The sequence below is a fragment of the Ranitomeya imitator genome, chromosome 9, assembly GCF_032444005.1.
Source record: "Ranitomeya imitator isolate aRanImi1 chromosome 9, aRanImi1.pri, whole genome shotgun sequence".
Classification (NCBI taxonomy): Eukaryota; Metazoa; Chordata; class Amphibia; order Anura; family Dendrobatidae; genus Ranitomeya; species Ranitomeya imitator.
Window position 1 is genome coordinate 91,345,723 of NC_091290.1, and position 17,516 is coordinate 91,363,238.

Below are 17,516 nucleotides of genomic sequence, written 5' to 3' on the forward strand. Positions count from 1 at the left end.
GTTCAGTCTCCCCCGCCAAAAAAGTGAGATTCAAATTCTCACAAAGTGGATATACTTCTGTTAGTTTGTCGTATATCAGCCAGCCACTTTCTGCCACTTACATTGTGTTATTTTATGCACAGGGCCTGAGTTTTGGTTCAGTCTCCCCCCCCAAAAGAGGGAGATTTAAATTCTCAACAAGTTTATATACACCTTCTACCTTGTTTTACAGTACCATATAACGATTGTTATTTTGGTTAGATTTTCCAAAAAATGAGGAAGTCTCGTGGAAGAGGCCGTGTGCGGTGGTTGCCAGCTGGTACTGATGGTGGTGGTGGTGGTGGTGGTGCATCTGGTGGTAGTGGCAATAGCACAATAGCACCTAAGGCTGGAGGTGTTGAGCCAGCGTCATTGTCTGGCTACACAAGGCTTCGAAGGCTCCCTTATCTGGGAGTAGGAAAACAGCTTTTAAAGCCGGAGCAGCAGGAAAAAGTTTTGGCTTTCCTTGCTTATTCAGCCTCTAGCTCTTTCGCCTCTTCTTCAGAAAGTTCAAAATATAAAAGCAGCAAGTCGTCAGTGGATGCTCCCGGTCAGGAACAAGACGTTTCCTTGTGTCCTTCACCCAAACCAAAAGTGAAGGATGCGTCAGGCGACACTACAGGTTACTCCATGGAGTTCTTTACACATACCATGCCTGGGTTAGAAAGGGAAATTGTTAACTACCCATTAAAAGATGAATCAGAACGGGAGTGCACTGATGCACAGCCACAGCTAGATTATTATGCTGTTCCATTGATTCAGATCACTACATTGCCCTCGCAGTGCACTGAGCCAGAATCTGACCCTGATGACACTATGGTGCCCCGTCCCGAACGCTAGAGCACCTTACACGGTGGCACAGAGGAAGGTGCACATGACATTGAAGAGGAGGTGATAGATGATCCATTTGTTGACCCAGATAGGCAGCCATTGGGGGAAGAGGGTGCCGCTGCCAGTAGCTCAGAAGCAGAGGAGGATGATCCGCAGCAACCATCTACATCGCAAAAGCTGTCATCTGGCAGGTCCGTATCAGGCCAAAAACGTTTGTCAAAAACAAAGACAGATGTAGGACAGCATGGCCATCCGGTGAAAGTAGCACAGCGTGCAATGCCTGAAAAGGTATTCCATAGTAGGAAGAGTTTAGTATGGCAATTTTTTAACCAAGATCCGAATGATCAGTCAAAAATTATCTGTAAGAAATGCTCAAAGACCTTTAGCAGAGGGAAGAAACTTCAAAATGTAAATACAATGTGCATGCTTAAACATTTAACCAGCATGCACTTGCAAGCCTGGACTACCTACCAAACGTCCCATACCGTTGGTGCACATGCTCAGAATGAAGGTAGTCAGCAACGCTACATTGCTTCCCTCACTGTAAGCCCACCGGTTAGGACACCACCAGCAGCAAATGTGGAGGTATCGTCGCAAGGCCAAAGCAGTCAGGGAATCACAAGGTTATTGGTAGGAAACACTGTATGTAGGCCAACATCAAGAATACCATCACCAACCCTCTCTCAATCTGCCATGTCCACCACCACCACCACCGCTAGTTCCACCATATGCACCTCTCCAGTCCAGCTCACCCTACAAGAGACTCTCGTTAGGAAAAGAAAGTACTCATCCTCTCATCCGCATACACAGGGTTTGAACGCCCACATTGCTATACAAATCTTATTAGAGATGATGCCCTACCGGTTGGTTGAAAGCGAAGCTTTCAAAGACCTAATGGCCTACGCAGTACCACGCTATGACCCACCCAGTTGGCACTTCTTTGCGAAAAAAAACAGCATGTCAAAGACCGCATTGTCCATGCACTGAGGCAATCAGTCAGTAGAAAGGCGCACCTCACAACAGATGCATCGACCAGTAGGCATGGCCAGGGACATTATGTGTCCTTCACGGCACAAAGGGTTAATGTGGTGAATGCAGGGTCCACAGGGGACAGCCATAGTGGGACAGTTCTGCCTAGGTCATGGTCTAGGAAACAGTTGGCTGTAGGCGTTCGCCACCCCTCCTACCTCCTCCTCCAGAAGCGAAAGCTCGTCCACAGAGTGCAGCCGCACGACCACTCCATCCGCAGCTGCCAGTGCTGCACAAGAGTTGTCCCATTATCTAACAGCTAGTGGTAAGCGTCAGCAGGCTGTGTTACAAATGAAGTATTAGGGCGACAACAGACACACCACTGAAGTACTGGCCTAGTACTTGCAGCAACAAACTCAGTCATGGCTGGGCAGTGTACATCTTGAGGCAGGAAAGGTAGTCAGTGATAACGGAAGGAATTTTATGGCTGCCATAGCCCTTTCAGAACTGAAACACATACCTTGCCTGGCTCACACCTTGAACCTGGTGGTGCAGTGCTTCCTCAAAAATTATCCGGAGTTACCAGCCCTGCTCCTGAAGGTGCGAAGACTTTGCTCACACATCTGCCGGTCGCCCGTACACTCTAGCCGTATGCTGAACCATCAGCGATCGCTGAATTTTCCCCAGCACCGCCTAATAATCGATGTTGCAACAAGGTGGAACTCCACACTGCACATGGTTCAGAGGCTGTGCGAACAGAGGCATGCTGTAATTAATTTCTGGGAGGATACACATACACGGGCAGGCAGTTGGATGGCATACATGGAGTTGTCTGGTGTGCAGTGGTCGAAGCTCCAATACCTCTGTCAAGTCCTTCAGTGTTTTGAGGAATGCACACGGCTGGTAAGTGCAGACCACGCCATCATAAACATGAGCATCCCACTAATGCGTCTGCTCATGCAAAGTTTGACGCACATTAAGAAGCTGGTGTCTGCAGCCGAAGAGGAAAGAAGCCTTGATGACAGTCAGCCATTGTCTGCTCAGGGAACTCTCCTGGACGAGGTGGTGGATGAAGAGGAGGAGAAGGAGGATGATGGGGATGAATATTTATGGGAGCAGGATGCTTCTCAGGGGGCAATAGAAACTGGTGGCATTGCAAGGTCAGGTACAGGGTTTTTGCGGGACACAAGTGATGTTTATTTGCAAGAAAGTGCTCCTCAACCCAGCACAAGCAGTGAATTGACACCTGGAACATTGGCCCACATGGCTGAGTATGCCTTGCGTATCCTAAAAAGGGACTCCCACATTATCAAAATGATGACCGATGACGATTACTGGTTGGCCTGCCTCCTGGATCCACGATACAAAGGAAAATTACAAACTATCCTGCCACATGAGAACCTTGAGCAAACATTGGCTACCAAACAAGCAACTCTTGTAGACCGTTTGGTTCAGGCATTCCCAGCACACAGCGGCGGTGATGATTCTCACACGAGCCGTAGGGGGCAACATGGCAGAGGTGTTAGAGGTGCACAAATCCGAAGTGGCGTTGGACAGAGGGGTTTTATGACTAGGTTGTGGAGAGATTTAGCCATGACCGCTGACACGACAAGTACTGCTGCATCGATTCAAAGTGACAGGAGACAGCATTTGTCCAGTATGATTACGAACTCCTTTTCCTCCGTTATCGATGTTCTCCCTCACAGGTCATTCCCCTTTGATTACTGGGCAACTAAAATAGACACCTGGCCTGAATTGGCAGAATATGCATTACAGGAGCTCGCTTGCCCTGCTTCTAGTGTGCTATCAGAAAGAGTCTTCAGTGCTGCTGGTTCAATACTGACCGAAAAAAGGACACGTCTGGCTCCCCGAAATGTTGATGATCTAACCTTCATTAAAATGAACCAATCATGGATTTCAAATTATTTTGCCCCACCTTCTCCTGCTGACACGTAGCTTGCCTGAAAAATGTCTTGCTTTTGGTCTCCTCTTAATGACTTCTCCAATTCCTCCATTTCTAGCTGCTGAATGTCCACCATAGGCCATTTTTATACCTCCCTAAATGGTCTGTCTCCCCCCACAGGGCCGTGGTCACCACCTGGCGCAAGCACCCGTGCAAGTGCCGTTTGCCTGGACAGGTGGGTACGCCTCCTCTTGGGCGACGGCACTGGCACAAGGTCCTTCATAGTACAATGAAGTGTCTCTGACGGTGGTGGTGCACAACCAATGTCAGACACACCATCGTAATATGAGGGGCCCTGTGCCAGTACCGCCGCCCACGAGAGAGTGTTCCCTCCAGCTCGAACAGTGCTCTACCACTTGCAATACTTACCTCTCCCTGCTTCACCACTGTGTAGTCTGTGCTGTTAAATCATTCAATGGCACTGGCAATAAAAATTTGTTGAAATGATAGATGATAGTTAAAATATTCAGGGGCCCTGGCCTCCATTTAGACCAGTTAATACTTTACGCCTACTACCACTGTCTCCTACTCAGAAGAGGAGCCCACCCCAGTACTTAGCTATGCCACCTGTTTATTTATGAACTATTTTTTGGCAGACATTTAGCCCACTTTATTATTTGGGCCTACCAACTGTGTCTGCCACTCATTACAGTTGTCCTCCAGTGAACAAAGCAATGCGGCCTGTTTAGTCCTGTTACCATTTTTTAACTGCATTTAGCCCACTTTCTTATTTGGGCCTACTAACTGTGTCTGCCACTCATTACAGTTGTCCTCCACTGAACAAACCAATGCCGCCTGCTTAGTCCTGTTACCAATTTTGAACTGCATTTAGCCTACTTTATTATTTGGGCCTACTAACTGTGTCTGCCACTCATTACAGTTGTCCTCCACTGAACAAAGCAATGCTGCCTGTTTAGTCCTGTTACCAATTTTGAACTGCATTTAGCCTACTTCATTATTTGGGCCTATATCTGTGTTTCCTCCTCATCCTGCCCATTGCCCAGCCACTGCTAGATGAGTCTGCTGGTACGTTGACCCAGACCACTACATTCCTCTTGCACTCTACACAGCCTGAATTTGACCCTGCTTAAAGTCATGTTCCCCTTCCCGCATACTATACCACCTTACACGGGGACAAAGAGGAAGTTGCAGATGAAAGTGCAGGTTCCTTCATCAGCTGGGGGGGACATACTCGTTGGCGACGTCACTGGCACAGGGCCAGTGACATAGTACGCAAAAGTGTCTCTGGCAGTGGGAGGCACCACCCGCCGTCAAAAACACCGCCGTACTATGAGGGGCCCTGTGCCAGTGCCAACAAGTGCCTCCCCTGCTTGCTCAGGATCACAGCACTTGCAAAGTTGAAATACTTACCTCTCCCTGCTCCACCACCGTGACGTATTCCGCGTTTCCTAGGCCCACAAAAATCTTGAGCCAGCCCTACCCCCCCACAACTTTAGCCAAATGACCCCCAGTTTTCAATGCCTAACTATTATTATAAAGTAAATTAAGATTGACAAGCTTAAGTAATAAGAATTTATGTTTTTGGCATTAAAATGGGCACTGTAGGTGTTTTCCTGTCCTCCACTCACTGCCAACTTTGATTCCCCATTGACTTGCATTGGGTGTCGTGTTTCAGTCGGCACCCGACTTTTCGCAATAATCGGCCGATTTCAGCTGACCCGACTTTTGACAAAGTTAGGTTTCACGAAACCCGACTCGATCCGAAAAAAGTAAAAGTCGCTCAACTCTAGTCCTAAATATTCAGTTAATATAACTCAATTCTACCTCAACAATCTAGGAAAGTATATAGTGTCTGTGCCTGACCTGTGTGATTTTTTAACAGACTTCTTTTGTATGATTTGTTTATTCTTTAATATTTAAAGAGGGGGACCACATCAGGCCTGTCTCTTCAGGTCACCTCAGGGGGGTCTGTTTGCTACAATGGCATTGCCTTCCTCACGGGGGGGTGGGGGCTGATGTCATGCCTGGACTCAAGGAGGGATGCCCTAATCAGGTAATACAAACATGCAACACCTTCCTAACTCCAGACCTGAAGGGGGAACTCTAAACCCGGTTTCAGTGTAGCTTCCCTATAAGTTCTGGTCTGGAGGCGGGGTTAGTGAGTTTAGTGTAAGACACTGAAGGGAAAGAAAGCACATAAGGAGAGGGACTGGGGTCTGGGGCTGTGATTGGGCTCACATCAAGATAAAGCGCTTAGAGACCAGACACCTGAGTCCCTGGTGGTGAGACGATTGCATACCCAGCCACCGAATCATGAGGGCAGAAGATTCCAAGTCTCCTGTCCCCTACTGGCACCCGGAGTCAACACTGCAGGTCAGGACCCTGGGGCTGCCAATGAAACGGCAGTGCCCATTACAGTCTCAGGCTGTCAGCCATACGGGTTGGGAGTGCAGACAATGAGATGACTTGTGCAGAGCTTCAGGCAGCAAGAGTCAGAGTACAAAGCACAGAAGGAAGGCCTCCGAACCCACCTGGTTAGGTGGATCCCAAGTTATTTCCAGGCTGCTTGGACCCCATCATCACATGTTACCTGTACCCTGGACTGTACCTGTATTTAATCAGTAAAAGGTAAAGGGAACTGCTACCCTTCTGTTCTTCAATCATTACCTGCGCCCTCAGTCCTGCACCCCAAAATTTACCATCCCTTACCCACTGTACCAGGTAGCCCTTGGGCCCCGCTCCACATGTGGGGAGCAGAACCATCCAGGCTGCATTACCGTCACCCCAGCGGTCCCTTTAAGCAGTGTCTGCCATCCTGGCCGAACACCAAAGATGGCATCACAAATCATCTGTTAAAGACTTTAATTCCATTTTCATTCACATCTCCTTTAACTGGATGCGCAGGGCCATGGACTGGGTCACTGACACTTTGACCATCCCTTTAGGTACCACCAGACCCGGTACAGAGTACCCCACCGTCCGAGCAGGCGCTCCAAACTCTTTATCTTTTTCCTCCTTGGTATTTGCATTTTTATTTTCAGGTTTTTGGGATCACGTTTCTGGCTCTCTGTTGGTTGTGAGTCTTTTCTGGAAGAATTGGAAACTGTTGTAATTTACCTGGCTGCAATCTACAAGTCATGTGAAAGTCCCAATAGTTTGGGATAAGTGGCAGGACTGTTGCACGGGGTTAACAGACTGTTTTGGATAAAGTGCACTCTCTCCTCCATATTAGGAGGGGATGGAAAGATGGGATTTGGATTTGTTCTGAGAGGCTTTAAGCTGTTTGGGGGGAGGGGGAAAGTATTTATACAATGTATGTCACTCTGATGCCTTTAGTTATGGCTTCAGCTGTAATTGGATGAAAAAATGTGGGGCAATATGTTCTGAGGAGCAAAAATGTCTGAAAGAATGAGAGATGTGAGTTGGAATGTCAGGGGTTTGGCATATTGTGGGAAACGGCAAGCTGTGTTTAAGTTTTTGTGATTTGCTTGCAGTAAACTCATATGGTAAAAGAGAGAACACATTTTCTAGCCGAAACATAGGTACAGGCGGGATATCATGCTACATATTCAGCATATTCCAGGGGGGGTAGTATTCTCATTTGTGCTGTGGTACCTTTTGAGTATCACAAAGTGATTATAGACCAGACAGGTAGATTTATATGCCTACTGTGTAAATTGTATGGATCCTTGATATGGCTGGTCTCAATATATATTTCACCACCATACTGTGGCAGACTGCTCTACAGGGTCCTAGAGATAATGGAAGAAACCCCAGGGGTACCATTTCTGATACTGGCCGATTTTAATACTATTCCAGGCACACATTGGGACAGAGGTAGATGAGAGCCGCTGAGACCGGGAGGTAACGGTTCACCATTTGGAGCGGTCCTGAAGGAAACTGCTTTGCACAATTTGTGGAGGATTTCTCATCCTGGTGTGTATAAGTATTCCTGTTTTTCGTCCTCCTTTGCATCTTTGTCGAGAATTGACCTGGCATTGGGCAATACTAAGATGTTGGGCCTTGTTGGGGAAGTAATGTATATGGCTAGCACAATATCGGATCATTCCCCCCATGAGTGTGATACTTGAGGGAGTGGGATCTGTGCCTGCTAGAGGGTGCATGTGGAGGCTGAATACATTCTGGTTACAACATATTGAATTGGACGGACATATAGGGAGTGATATTAGAAAATATTTTTAAATTAATACTGGGACGCCTTCAGTTTTGATGGTATGGGAAGCTATGAAGGCTTATTTTAGAGGGATCTGCATTAAAGAGATATCCTGGGTAAAGGCAGAAATTGTCAGGAAGGATCAGATGTTGATTAGAGAATTGGAGGAAGCAGAGGAGGCATTAATCCATGATCAGTCCCCAGAGGCACAGGGAAGGTTAAAAGAAGCATAGATGGTAATGGAAGCGGCAGAATGCAAGAGAATGTTTCAAAATATCAAATATTTTGAGGAGGGGGACAGGGTGGGCCATCTCCTTTCTAGGATAGTGGCAGCACATAGAGATTCCACACATATAACCGCTCTGAGAGGAAGAAATGGGCATGAACATACTGGTAGCAAGGCAATTTTGGAGGTGATGACGGAGTATTATTCGGATCTTTGCAAATCATGTGTGCGGCCAACGGTGGAGGAGATGGATGGTTATTTGGCGGAGGTACAGCTCCACAGTCTCTTGGCAGCTGATCAGGGGCTTCTCGTGGAGCCATTTAATTTGGAGGAATGTGTCACTGCTCTGGCCTCTATGCCTAATGATAAAGCCCCAGGGGTGGATGGGATGCCGGGGGAGGTGTATAAAAATTATAAAGAGATGCTTCTTCCTGCTTTGCTAGAGGTGTATAGTGTCGGTTTGGTGGAGGGGGAGTTGCCACGGTCCATGCGAGAGGCAATAATTGTTGTGTTGCCAAAGCAGGGTAAGGATCCGGTAGATCCAGCCTCTTACCGTCAAATCTCGCTTTTAACGACAGATATTAAAATCCTGGCTAAGATGTTGGCTAATCACCTTAATAAGGTGATAACGACAATAATACATCGGGATAAATCCAGGTTTATTCCTAATAGTTCTACAGCACATAACCTCAGGCGATTGTTTCTCATGCAGGCCAAGGCGGATAATGTGGGTCGGATGGTCATGGTATCTCTGTATGCTGCTAAGGCGTTTGATAGTGTGGAATGGAGATATTTGTGGGCGGTCCTGGAGGCTGTGGGTTTTGGCGAGAAATTTATAAGTTGGGTGCAGCTGCTGTACGCATCTCCGAGAGCTAGGGTACGTGTGAATGGCCTTTTGTCTGGGGATTTTCTCTTGTATAGGGGAACACAGCAGGGGTGCCCTTTGTCTCCTCTGCTGTTTGCGATTGCTTTAGAGCCTCTGGCAGCGGCGGTACAGAGGGATAGGGGTATAAAGGGATATAGATATGGATGTCATGAAGAGAAGATAGCCCTGTATGCGGATGATGTATTATTGTTTCTGGAAGATGCACAGGAGTCTTTGAGGGTTGCTATGCATAGCATTATTAAATTTGGGACTATCTATTAACTGGGACAAGTCTGTGTTGCTGGCCCTGGACATTGCGGCTACTCTGACACTAGACCCTGTGATTCTCTTACCTGCGGTTCATGAGTATAAGTATTTGGGTATTGCAATTTCAGCGAAGATAGAGGATTATGTGCAGCTCAACCTGACTCCTTTCCTTGGGAAATTTCAGCAGAAGATTGTGGCCTGGAAGAGGCTATTTCTGCCGGTCGCAGGTAGAGTCAATATGATCAAAATGATACTTATGCCTCAACTCCTGTATATTGCATAATGTTCCAGTATTGTTGGCACAGAGTAAATTCTATTGAGTTAATACTCTACTTAGGGATTTGATTTTGAAGGGTGGACGGGCTCGCATCAAATTAGAGCATCTTCAGAGATCAAAGGACGAAGGTGGTTTGGCAGTCCCTAACCCTTGGATTTATTATATAGCGTCCCAATGTCAGCATATGGTGGGCTGGGGAGAATTTAGCTAAAGTACATAAGCTGGGATAATCACTGAATATATAAGGGTGAAGGGTCCATTGTTAGCTAGTTTGGAAGCGGACCAAATCAGAATGAACCCATAAAAATTCCCAACGATAGTCATGATGGGGAAAATTTGTCAGAAAATTAAACAGTGGAGGGGGTAACGGAATTTACGCGATATTCATCAATTTGGTTTGACCCTAGAATGGCGGAGCTCATGAGATTGCGGGGTTTGGTCAGTGGAGGCGTATTGGCATTTGGTTCGTGTCTCAGTTGTTTGATGGTGGTGTTATCAAAACGTTTGAAATGCTCAGGAATGAGTTTCCTTTGAGCTAGAAGATGTTTTTTCAGTATCTGCAGTTGAGATATGACGTAAGTAAACAAAATGAAGTTTTGCGTGTGGTTCTGCAATCAGATAGTTTGTTGAACCTCATAGGACCTCGGAGGAACATGAGGGGGTTCATCACTTTAATGTACAGGGGCCTGTTGGACACTTTTTTACTGAGACATCCGTTAATGTTGAGGGAAAAATGGATGGCAGACTTGGGTTCTTTATCAGAGTCTCAGTGGGAGTCCATACTACAATATATAGGTTTCTTTAAGTGAGGCTAAAAGGGTGTCACAGTTATATTTAGTTTACAGAGTGTACATGTCCCCATTATGGATGATGAAGGCAGGACAGAGAGGAGACTTAAAATGCCAAAGCTGTTCTTAGGAAGGAGCCGACCTTCTACACATGATGTGGTCTTATTCTCGCCGTCAGTCCTTTTGGGTGAAAGTGCTCAATTTGATTCAAGAAGTGATGAGGGTAAATATTGCGCGTAATCTGCTGACTTGCCTCTTGGGATATGTGGATGATATTGCTACTGATGAATGTGGGAGATTGGCTATTGCAAGATTGCTGTATGCTACTAGGAAGCTTTATGTGATGCATTGGTTAGATGAAAAACCACCAGTCAAAAAAGAATTTGTGAACAAAATAAACTTTATCATCCTCATGGAAAGGAATAACTACATTAAGAGAGCTCAACTTACAAAATTCGAAAATATGTGGGGCGGATGGATGGATTATCCAGGTGTGGCGTCTGTTGAGCTATTGCAGAGTAGATTGTGAGTCGTTTCATTGCTTCTGTAGGAATTTCTACTTGTACAGTTGATCTTCTGTAAAGCTGTGTATAAATTTATCAAGAGGCGATGTATCAGTTTGATAATAGAGGATATTGGGATGGGGATTGGAGGGAGGTAGGGAGGGAGAGGGTGGGTGTGTTACCGGGTAAGGGTGTTAGTACATGTAAAGGAAAATGTATCAATCTGCTTTGAACATATTGTATGTGTCTGGACTTTGTGTCAGACTGTGTTACAATCTGGATGTATGCTTTAATAAAAGGTACTTGATTAAAAAAAGAAATTACTGCAAGTGACCTGTGCAGCCTCGAGAATGTCAGCTGACATTACACAGCTGACATCAACTCCAAAAACTTTTCCCCCGATAGCAACTGCACCAGGGCAATCTGGAAGAACTAAGTTTAAGCTCCAGAATTGGTGCATCTAATTGATGCATCATTTCTGGGGCTACTAAGTGCTATTCTTACTAGGCTTAGAAGGGGCCTATATACGTGGACCTTTCCAGCTGATTAATATCAGCCTGCAGCTGTCTGTTTTGCATTAGCTGGTTATTAAAATTAGGGGGGACCCCGAGTCATTTTTTTGGGAGTCTCCCCTGTGAAGATGTGAGTTTGTAGGTTGTAATAATCACCTAGGCAGGATAACAATGCAACTATTGTTTATTCCTTATGTCCATGGTCTTACAGAAACTCCAGGAAGATAGCCACAATAAAATGCCCCCAAGTCAAGATCCAATCCCTGGGCTGGTAGTTAAACTGCCTCTATACCAGGTGATACCCACTGTCTCCCAACTTTTGGTTGGCCCACAGCTTTTGTATCCCCATTAGTATAGTCTGTAGTCACAGTCATGCTCCTCCAGACAACATATTCCACTACCGTAGCATGTGTATCCAACTCCAGCCAGCAACATCCCCACCTTTCCCTCATCAGTGTCCTTAATAGCCCAAGTCGCCCTCACGGAATTGAGCCCGACCTTCAGGAAACACTTCACACCAAAGCTAATTGTGCATTGGTGGAGATAATTTCCTCAGGCTGAGCCCCTCACCTGGGATGGCATGTGAGAGCATATGTGGTGACAGTCCAACTGGGTCTACTATCCCTTTCCACATAATGGGATTACTGGATGGGAGAACAATGGCTTGAGGTCACTGAGGCACTGAGAAGAGTAATGGAATGATTTATTTACCTGATTAACAATCCTGTGTCTGGCCATATGTATACTTAAAGGTACCTTCACACATAACGATATTGTTAAGGATATCGTTGCAACGTCACGCTTTTTGTGACGTAGCAACGATCCCGCTAACGATCTCGTTATTGTGTGACAGCGACCAACGATCAGGCCCCTGCTGGGAGATCGTTGGTCGTGGGGAATGATCAGGACCTTTATTTGGTCGCTGATCACCCGCTGTCATCGCTGAATCGGCGTGTGTGACGCCGATCCAGCGATGTGTTCACCTGTAACCAGGGTAAATATCGGGTTACTAAGCGCAGGGCCGCGCTTAGTAACCCGATATTTACCCTGGTTACCATTGTAAAAGTTAAAAAAAAAAAAAAAAAACAGTACATACTCACATTCTGATGTCTGTCACGTCCCCCGGCGTCCACAGGGTTAAAACTGCTTTCGGTAGGAGCGCTGCTAATGCAAGCGCTCCAGCCGAGAGCTTCCCTGCACTGACTGTCAGTGCCGGCAGTAAAGCAGAGCACAGGGTGACGTCACCGCTGTGCTCTGCTTTACTGCCGGCGATGACAGTCAGTGCAGGGAAGCTCTCGGCCGGAGCGCGTGCATTAGCAGCGCTCCTGCCGAAAGCAGTTTTTTTTTTGTTTTTTTTCCAAATAATCTTTATTGGATTTTAACAATTAACTGGGCAGGAATGGAAAGGGGAAAAGCGGGGATGCGGGGAGAGGGAAAGGGGGTGGGGTGGAGGGAGGCTGGAAGGAGGGGGGGAGAACATGGGAAGAAAAAGGGGAGAGAAGACACTTGAAGTAAGCGACAACAGGTAACCATATTTGTCAAATGATAAAACAGCGTTTGGAAGGTGAATAATTATAATTATAAAACATTTGCTCATGAAAGAGGGGTGGACTCACTGAACAGTCTTGAATTACAGACACGTTAAAGCAGTTTTAACCCTGTGGACGCCGGGGGACATGACAGACATCAAAATGTGAGTATGTAGTGTTTTTTTTTTTTTTTTTACTTTTACAATGGTAACCACGGTACATATCGGGTTACTAAGCGCGGCCCTGCACTTAGTAACCCGATGTTTACCCTGGTTACCCGGGGACTTCGGCATCGTTGAAGACAGTTTCAACGATGCCGAGTCTTTCCCCTGATCGTTGGTCGCTGGAGAGAGCTGTCTGTGTGACAGCTCCCCAGCGACCACACAACAACTTACCGACGATCACGGCCAGGTCGTATCGCTGGTCGTGATCGTTGGTAAATCGTTTAGTGTAATGGTACCTCAAGACCCAGCCTGAATGTATTCCTCTTAGGGCATGTGCACATGTCAGGATTTTCTAGGAGAAATTTCCTGACAAAAACCGGACATTTTTGCCAGAAATAATGTATGCGTTTTTTTCGCGTTTTTGATGCGTTTTTTTTACGCGTTTTGATGCATTTTTCCCAATGCATAGAAAACGCGAAAAAAAACGCAAAATTAATGAACATGCTGCTTTTTTTTACCGCAATGCGTTTTTTTGCGGAAAAAAATGCATCATGTGCACAAAAATTGCAGAATGCATTCTAAATGATAGGATACATATGTCTGCAGTTTCTAATGTGTTTTATTGTGTTTTTATCGTGAAAAAACTTGAAAAAAATGCGAAAAAACCTGAACGTGTGCACATACCCTTACTATCACTGAATGGAAACATTGATTCCTGAAGCTGAACACTTTCCAAGTAAAATTAGTGCACTTAAACTGACAAGCAAGCAAATCTCTAATAAAACTCAGCAAGTTAATCTCTAATAAAACACAACAATAAGATCGATGTAACTGGTGCTCCGTGGTGGAAAAAGTCTGCATCCCTTACAACTGTGGACTCATCTTTATGTTCAATGGTACAATAATCTTTAGTCTGTGTCAAGCTTCTCATACCCCCATTTTTATTAACAAGCAAAACAAGGCTTACATCTGGGGGCTGATATTAATAGGCTGGGAAGGTCCATGGAAACTGTCACTTTCCAAGCATAAAAAAAACAGCTCACAACTGTCTACTTTCCTTTGGCTGGTTATTACATTAAATAGGGAGGATCCCAAGTCATTTATTTATTTATTAACAAGTATATTAAACTAGACATGCAAAACACTGCTCCACTCCTCCACTTGGACCATCCCCTCCTGGTTCAAGATTTTTTTTTATGTGTTATTTTAAGTAATTTCCCTATCCACATTTGTTTGCAGGGCATTTTCATTTTTTCATTTCTTCCTTTTGCAGCCCCTAACCCTTTATACAACCTCTTTTACAGCCATTTTACAGTACCAAAGTTCAGGTCCCCATTGACTTATATGGGGTTCAGGTCTGGGGTTAAGTTTGGGTCAAGTTGTGGTACCTGAGCTGAACTTTGGAGTACAGTTGGTTTGAATCCAAACTTTCATGGCTCTACTCATCAACATTCTTAATTAAATAGACTAGAGATTTATTTACGGTAGATCAAAACTATCATGTACTTGTAAAGCTCTTTTTAATAATAAATCTTTTCTGTGTTCTCATTATACCTAGTCACCTAACAAACCCACAATACCACAAGATAATATCCGTCCATTGACAAGTTTGGACCATCCACAGAGCCCATTTTATGATCCAGAAGGAGGTCCAATCATCCCAGTGGCTAGAGTTGCTATTGAGCGAATTGCAAGGAAGGTAGGTAACATTAAATAGCATACATAACTCATTGAATTGATAAATGATTTCATGGTGAAGAATAATATTAATAGGCTTGTAAAAAAAATCTATTTTTATGCACTAATATGGAAAAAAGTATTTACTTTAATATATATTTTTTCTTTTTAAATATGATTCTTCAGGTGAACAGTAGATGTTTTGTTCAGGTTGCCAAGTAATGCTGTTTTTGTCAAAGTTAGCTTTTCCACTCGCTTGTGGCAGATGTCTGACATCACACTCACTTTCACATTCCATATTTATGAACTGCTCTATTAGTTATTGGCACAACTGTTTCTCCCCTTCCTAAATTGCTAGTTCTGTTTCATATGACTTGTCTTATTTACTGCACTATTCTATATCCTGTTGTGTAGAAATATGTGACTCTTCAAATTTTGTATAATATTATGCCTGATGAACAGACCTGAGTAGTAGAAACAGTAAAGTTTGGCGTCCGTACCAAACACCTACTGTTCGGGGATGGACACCGATCACAGACTTCACCAGGAAGTCCGTGTTACTGTTCGGGTTCGGCTGCCTGAACACCAGGTGTTTGTCATGCTGTCATGTGCATGACAGCTCAGCAAACACTGCTTCTGATCAGCGGTGAAAATATCCCTTCCGGTCAGTGAGTTGCGGTTCCCACGCTGTTTAAAGACCGCATGAGCTCTCAGCTGGGATCGGAAGTATAAAGTCTACCGCTGGTCACTGGTGTCAGCTGGTGGAACTATTGCTCCCATCCTCTGACACCTGCTGCCGCTAATAACAGCGAGCACAGGAGCGTCTGATAAGTGTATTCATTAGCTGACTCCTGCGCTGTAAATAATAATAAAAAAAACAGCATGGGTACCCATGAATTTTTGATAAACAGCCAGGCAAAACTCACAGCTGGGGGCTGCAACCCACAGCTGTCAGCTTCAACAAGGCTGGTTATCAAGAATAGAGGGGTCCACATGCTGTTTTTTTTCAATTATTTAAATAATGGTTCCCCCCATTTTTGACAACCAGCCTTGCTAAAGCAGACAGCTGGGGGCTGGTATTCTCAGGCTGGTAAGGGTCCAATGATATTGCCAACCAGCCTAAAAATAACAGCTCGCAGCTGCTCAGAAAAGGCACATCTATCAGATCCACCAATTCTGGCGCTTTGCTCGGCTCTTCCCACTTGCCCTGTAGCGCTGGTAAGTGGGGTTCATATTTGTGGGGTTGGTGTCACCTTTCTATTGTTTGGTGACATCAAGCCCACGGCTTAGTAATGGAGAGGCATCTATAAGACACCTATCCATTACTAATCCTATAGCGGTATGGTAAATAAAGACACAGTCAGAAAAAAGTCCTTTATTAGTAATAAAACAAAACACACATTTACTTTTTTATTTAAAAATAACAAACACAGTTATACTCACCTAACGCCTATTCCACCGAAGCCATTGTTCTCCTGTAATAACCAAAAATAAAAAAAACAACAATAACCCTCACATATCCGTCATTTTGTCCCACACCGTAATCTATGTGTTGGGGAAAACAGTTTTCAACCTAGGCAGTGCTAATTTGGGACCGTCCAGGCTGAGAACCATTGGTGACTAAAATGCTGCGAGCACAGCCTCAGTGACATCCTCAAGTTTGCTGCCGGTCACAGAGGCTGTGTTCCCTGCCGGGCTGAACTATCGTGACCTCAGTGAGATCCTCACGGTGCTAGCGTGGATCGCACCGAGGTCACGGCAGTTCAGCCCAGCAGGGAACGCAGCCTCAGTGAGCGGAGGTAACCACGATAACATCGCCGTCGGTCACTGAGGCTGTGGGAAGCAGTTAAACATCTTCCAATGTTTCTTCATCTGTTTAGCTCATGCCACTTTTCATAGCTCTGCAAAGTTTGTACCAATGATTCTCAGCCTGGACGGCTGCATCTTGGCACCGTCCAGGTTGAAGAGTTTTTTGCCCCAGATATGGATTGCGGCATGGGACAGAATAACAGATACATGAGGGATATTGTTGTATTTTATTTTAGATTTATTACAGGAGAAAGAGGGTTTAGGTGGAATAGGCGTTAGGGGTGTATAACTGTGTTTGTTAAAAATTAAAAGTATGTTTTGTTTTATTTCTAATAAAAGGCTATATTCTGACAGTGTCTTTATTTACCATACCACTATAGGATTAGTAATGGATAGGTGTCTTATAGACGCCTCTCCATTACTAATTTGTGGGCTTGATGTCACCGTACAATACAAAGGTGACATCAACCCCACAAATATTGACCCCACTTGTCACCGCTAGAGGGCTAGTGGGAAGAGTCGGGCAAAGCTCCAGAATTGGCTCATCTGATAGATGTGCCTTTTCCGGGCAATTCCGGATTGCTATTTTTAGGCTGGGGGCCAATTTCCATGACCCTTACCAGCCTGAGAATACCAGCTCTCAGCTCTTTGCTTTATCAAGGCTCGTTGTCAAAAATAAGGGGGACCCCAGGCCGTTTTTTTTATATTATTTTTTTAAATAATTTAAAAAATCAGCGTGGGGACCCCTGTATTCTTGATAACCAGCCTTGTTGAAGCTGACAGCTGAGAGTTTTGCCTGGCTGGTTATCAAAAATACAGGGGAACCACATCATTTTTTAAAAATTAGTTACAGCGCAGGAGCCGGATAATGAATACACCCATCAGCCGCTCCTGCGCTCGCTGTTATTAGCTGCAGCAGGTGTCGGATGATAGGAGCAGTAGTCCCATCAGCTGACACCAGTGATCGGAGGTAAACGTTGTAC

The 17,516-nt window shown here is 45.2% G+C and overlaps 1 protein-coding gene across 4 annotated transcripts in view; it reads left to right on the plus strand.

Annotated features, from left to right (window-relative positions):
* The window catches only part of SPON1 (spondin 1), a 1,002,740-nt gene that overhangs the window by 652,270 nt on the left and 332,954 nt on the right, over positions 1 to 17,516 (plus strand). For all 4 annotated transcript variants that reach the window (XM_069739940.1, XM_069739943.1, XM_069739942.1 and 1 more), the window contains one exon: positions 14,606 to 14,746. In XM_069739940.1, coding sequence (XP_069596041.1) covers positions 14,606 to 14,746 — 141 coding nt within the window. The remainder of the gene's footprint in view (positions 1 to 14,605; positions 14,747 to 17,516) is intronic.